At 38.9% G+C, this 5,000-nt stretch overlaps 1 protein-coding gene across 1 annotated transcript in view; it reads right to left on the reverse strand.

Annotated features, from left to right (window-relative positions):
• LOC138027268 (uncharacterized) overlaps nt 1-5,000 on the reverse strand; it is a 15,697-nt gene that overhangs the window by 4,125 nt on the left and 6,572 nt on the right. Inside the window, exons 3-5 of the mRNA XM_068874828.1 lie at nt 3,883-3,997; nt 3,625-3,667; nt 2,379-2,505 (exon numbers count right to left, since the gene is read on the reverse strand). Coding sequence (XP_068730929.1) covers nt 2,379-2,505; nt 3,625-3,667; nt 3,883-3,997 — 285 coding nt within the window. The remainder of the gene's footprint in view (nt 1-2,378; nt 2,506-3,624; nt 3,668-3,882; nt 3,998-5,000) is intronic.

Genomic DNA, 5,000 nt, shown 5'->3' on the forward strand with positions numbered 1-5,000 from the left:
CCGGAATAGGGTCAATCGAACGTACCCTAAGGGAACACTTCGTGACGCTTATTGAAATCTTCGCGCATCTAACAACAACATTAGCGAGCTTTAGCAACGAGGACGGCAACGGCAACGACAACAGCGTCATTAAATATGAATTCGTGTTATTGTAATCGCTTCGCGACTATTCCAAGCATTTTAATGTGACAAAGGTGTGGCAAACCCTCAAGAACGAAACTAGTATGAACGGCGCTCAATTTACGGGAGAAAATGAAAATTTACCCTCTAGGGCTGACGTTCTCCCTAAAACCTCAAATTTAGTCATTTCCCGTTTTTGTTTTGCTGACGACGGCAACGAAATGTACAAAAATGAATAGATGCACGTGCAGAGCGTGCAATGCCATTGCTTTTGCTCGTTAAATATGCAAATTTTTGACGTTGTCGTTGCCGTCGCCGTTGTAGTTGCTAAAGCTCCCTATTAGGAAGCTTACGAAACGAGGACGACGACGGTTACGAGGGCTTCATTTAAAAATACAAGTTCGCGTTATTCATATCTGTAGTAACATAGTAACTGTCGAGGAATTAAACTGGTATGAGTGGGTTGGAAGCGTAGAGAGAGAACTGAAAATTCATCGTCATGTGCTAACGTCCTCCACAGAACATTAAATTTGGTCATTTCACGTCGTCATTTAGGAAAGAAATGTACCAAAATGTAAATCGCACGTGCAGAGCGTGCAGAGCCATTGTTTTTGCTCACTAAACCTATTGTTTTGTAGCGTCGTCGTTGCCGTCGGCGTCGTCGTTTCGTAAGCTCCCTATTAGTCAACGACAACGGCGACCTCACAAATTTGCACATTTAGTGGACAAAAGCAATAGCGTTGCAGGCCCTGCACGTGCGTTTTTCAATTTTGTACATTCCTTTGCCGTCGTCAGCGAAACAACTACGTGAATTAGCCAAGTTTGAGGTTTTATCAAGTGCGTCAGCACTTGAGGATAAATTTTCATTTCCTCCCCTAAATTAAGTGCCGTTCCGACGAGTGTTATTTTTGAGAATGTACCACACCCATATCATATTTTGAAAGTTGAAATAGTCACGTAGCGATTAAAACTACGCGAATTTATATTTTGAGATGACGTTCTCGTTGCCGTCGCCGTTGTTGTTGCTTAAGCTCCCTATTAACAATAGAACGACCATGCATTAAATGTAAAGGTGTAGTACACTGAAATACCAGTACCGTATCCATACGTTTAAGCACTTGTTGAGTATGGTTAGTTTTAAGCGTTATTGGTGACATTTTAAATACTTCAAAAACCAAGGATTCACCTTTTAAATTTCAGCCGTACAGCCAGTCTTGCTTTATCATTTTTGTCCTCGGAGGGACCCGATTCTATTCCCCTACTCTTATTGCTGATTACATGGACATGCGCACTCTGAGAAACACTAGAAAAGCGTAGAGATTTCTATCTGTTATAAAATAGTTTTCGGTATTGATAATCTCTCTCTCCTAGATTTCTTTGAGTTTTCCTAAAGTACGCGTACAGGAGCTAATCGCGACTACAAACTTTACTGCAAAAGCGCGTTTTGTAATGGTTACAAATATTCTTTCTTGTAAGGACATCATATGGAAATGGAACGAATTGCCAAGGATATATTGTACACGCCGAATCATTATCAGTTTTTAAAAGTAGTCTTAAAATTTATTTGAATATTTATTGAATTAGTAGCTTTCAAATTTATCTAGTTATCGAATTTTTTGTATGTTTTTTAGTTAGGGAAATTAATTTTATACATGGTTTACCTCATGATATTCCTATTCAGGAAGTTTTTGTATTTGTGTTGTAGTCTCCTGAATAAAACGTTATCTTACGTTATTTTAAGTTAGCTTAGGTTAGGTTAATTTGGTTAGGTTGGGTTAGGTTATGTTTATGTTTATGTTTATGTTATGTTATGTTTACGCAGCTGTCGGTTGGGGCGCTTGCCTTGACATCCCGAGGTCCTGAGGTCAACATCCGTTCTGACCACTGGTAGTACCTAGTTCACCTTCCCAGGTGCACTTGTAAATAGCCAACTAGTTTGCCCCTCGAAAAAGCTGGTTGTTTTTGTTCTGTCCGTTTTATTGGCCATTTGGAGTGGTCAATTTTTTATGTATGCACTGTATCATAACAGGGAAATAGTTCATATTCAGCGTAGTGATTGGCTGATTCCGACCTACTTTGAAAAAAGAAAACGTCGACTGGAATTTAACTTCAATTCAGAATTTCTATGATCTTGGCCTGCGTAGAAACAGCCAAAAATGCGTCTGAGTTCGCTCGCTGGCATGCTTGTAAAAAATAATTGGTGATCTGTGGAACAAAGTTAAGGCGTGTTGGAGTAAATCACAATATATATTTAATACCTTGTTTCCATCAATCTTCATGACCGGTGTCCATCCTCCAGCTCCGCATCCGAAATCTCCCATGTGACACAAGACGGAAGTTAGTGCAGAGTCCAAGAGAAGTGTGGTAAGCACGCTTGTGTTCAATCTGTGTATTGGACAGTTTAGGAATTAACGATGCATCCAATCGCGTTTTGAAGGGTTAAACACGCTAATTTGAAGAAAATATGTTGGGTTCATAAGTGGAAACTTTAGTTACTCCCGTAAGGGCTTGGAATGTACGCTGTGTAAAACTGACAAAAGAAAATGTCACACGAGGTTTCGTTCGATGTTTCCGAGTTTGAACTTGAAGCATGCGCATGCAAATTTCCGCCTTAACCGCTTGGAGAGATCGCTTCGTCAGTGAATTTATACTACACAGACCCCAGTGGTTCGAAGGGTGTATATCGCTATCTACTGGATAAATCACTATCCACTGGTGGATAGCGTTATCGACCTTTTGAAAAACCGAGGCCAGTACTCGAGCCATGTCCTACTAGTACTCTAGCCATGTCTGAGCCATTTCCTTCTTTGCCCTTGTCTGTCACTGAGTCAAATGGTCTTTCACTATTTCGTAAAACCTTCAAGAACTCTGTGCTTAATTCTTACACTCCTTAATTACTAGCCTATAGCATATGAAGAAATATATTTTTTTATCCTGAAGATCGAAATTTTCTCTGTGTTCAACTTGCATGTATTTTTAATTTCTCTTTTTCTTTTTCGTTGGGGTCATTCACTAGATTAGACTACTTGGATGATCCCAGCTCACTCAATATCTAGATATTTGTACTTAATTCCTTTATTCATGCATTTTGTTCTTTGTAAATCTCAACTTTTTTATTCTGTATTTATTTGTTGTTTTGAGTTTAGTTAAATATATAGAGGATATTACACGGTGGCGAGAAGATATGAATTTTATGTTCGAGTGGCAAGAACAATATCTCACGAGTGAGCGAAGCGAACGAGTGAGATATTTGTGTGAATTTTGTTCCTGCAAGCGAGGCAAGTGAGGATGATTAGCATAAAGACAAAAGAACAATTACTTAGTCGGCATTTATGAATACCGTCTATAGTCGGTCATTTTTGTTCTGATTTGAAGGCCCTTTGTCAAGCGTGCGTGGTCGCCATAGTAACATAATTTAGGGACTTTATGAAACTGAGCTGCTCTCGACCAATCAAAATAGAGTGGTTTCTTAAGTCTTTAGGAAAAAATATGCAATGTACTCACTTGTCCTTTTTATCAGCTTCGAACACGGCTTTGCATGAGGGAGCTGAAAGAGAAACAAAAACGATTAGTCCAGGTGCGATTTAACCAGTTTCTTTTCAAGATAACAGAGGAAAAAAATTAATGGTAATATACAACAGAAAAACTCGCTACTTGATCAACACTTTCAGCACCAAACATGCCATTTAAATGATCACAGGGGCGGGCGCAAACTGTTTGGTAACCACCAGCACCTCGATTTAAGAGACATCAAATACTGACCTATTTCGCAGTGATCTCCCGTGAACCCGATCTTACAGTTGCAGTGGAAACCTTTATTTTTCACGTCTGGTAAACATGTACCTCCGTTTTGGCAAGATGAAGAGGCACAGTGGTTCTGAAATACAAAAAAAATTGTCTTTTATACATTACGCAAAATTGTTTAACTTCGACATAATGACCGAGTTTCGGTTCTTCTTTATGTTTTTCTAGAACTTGTTTTTATTTTTTTTATACGCATCAATCCTATTAGTCGTTGACATGCGCATGCTGAGATACGAGTATTGTCATGCCAAGCTTTGATAGCGGTCACGTGGTCACAAGTGCTTGGTGAACCAGGTTGTTAGCAAATGAAATAGAGGCTGTCGACCTGCTGCTTTTATGTCAGGATACACACAACTTTCTATTGCAAATAAACTAGACGCTCTATGAGCGTAAAGTGGGTTGCCTTTTGTACGTGTTTGTCCTCCTCAAATGTTCGTACTCATTCCCAAACACCCTAACAAGTTATAAGTCAGAAAACGAAACACTATTTATTTTTAAAACAGCTCCACGTTTGTAAATAATCATTGCATAAATTAAATTTGGTCAAGAATGGGCTTTTCTACATTATCCTTTTACTTTGCCACTAAAATGTCCATTTTAATGCTCCTTCGTGCTAAAATGCTTGGTCTCCCCCGAAAAGGTCACCAAAATACACAGTTAATGCTCATTATTATACATCAGACTGACAATGAAAAATCTGATTGGTCGAGAGCATTCAATCAATTCACAATAGCTTGTGAACTTGACATGATAAATGTAATATCTGCTGCAGATATTACATTTATCATGTCAAGTTCAACGTCTGTCTGGTTACCTGTCCCTTGGAGTGTTCTCCTCAGAAACAAATTTCTGAACGCTTCGATTCTGTTTCTGAGGATGCATTATGTGAAAAATGTATAATAAAACAATTATTGAATTCGGTTTTCGCATGATATCATGAATTATCAAAGCCTCGTGTCAGTGTTATCTGCCTCAGCCTTCGGCTTCGGCAGATAACACAGACCTCGGTTTTGATAATTCATAATATCATGCTCAACCTCATCCAATAATTGTTCATTATACGTAGGGTGATAGGG

This window comes from Montipora capricornis, chromosome 12 (assembly GCF_036669925.1).
Source record: "Montipora capricornis isolate CH-2021 chromosome 12, ASM3666992v2, whole genome shotgun sequence".
In the NCBI taxonomy this organism is placed as follows: domain Eukaryota; kingdom Metazoa; phylum Cnidaria; class Anthozoa; order Scleractinia; family Acroporidae; genus Montipora; species Montipora capricornis.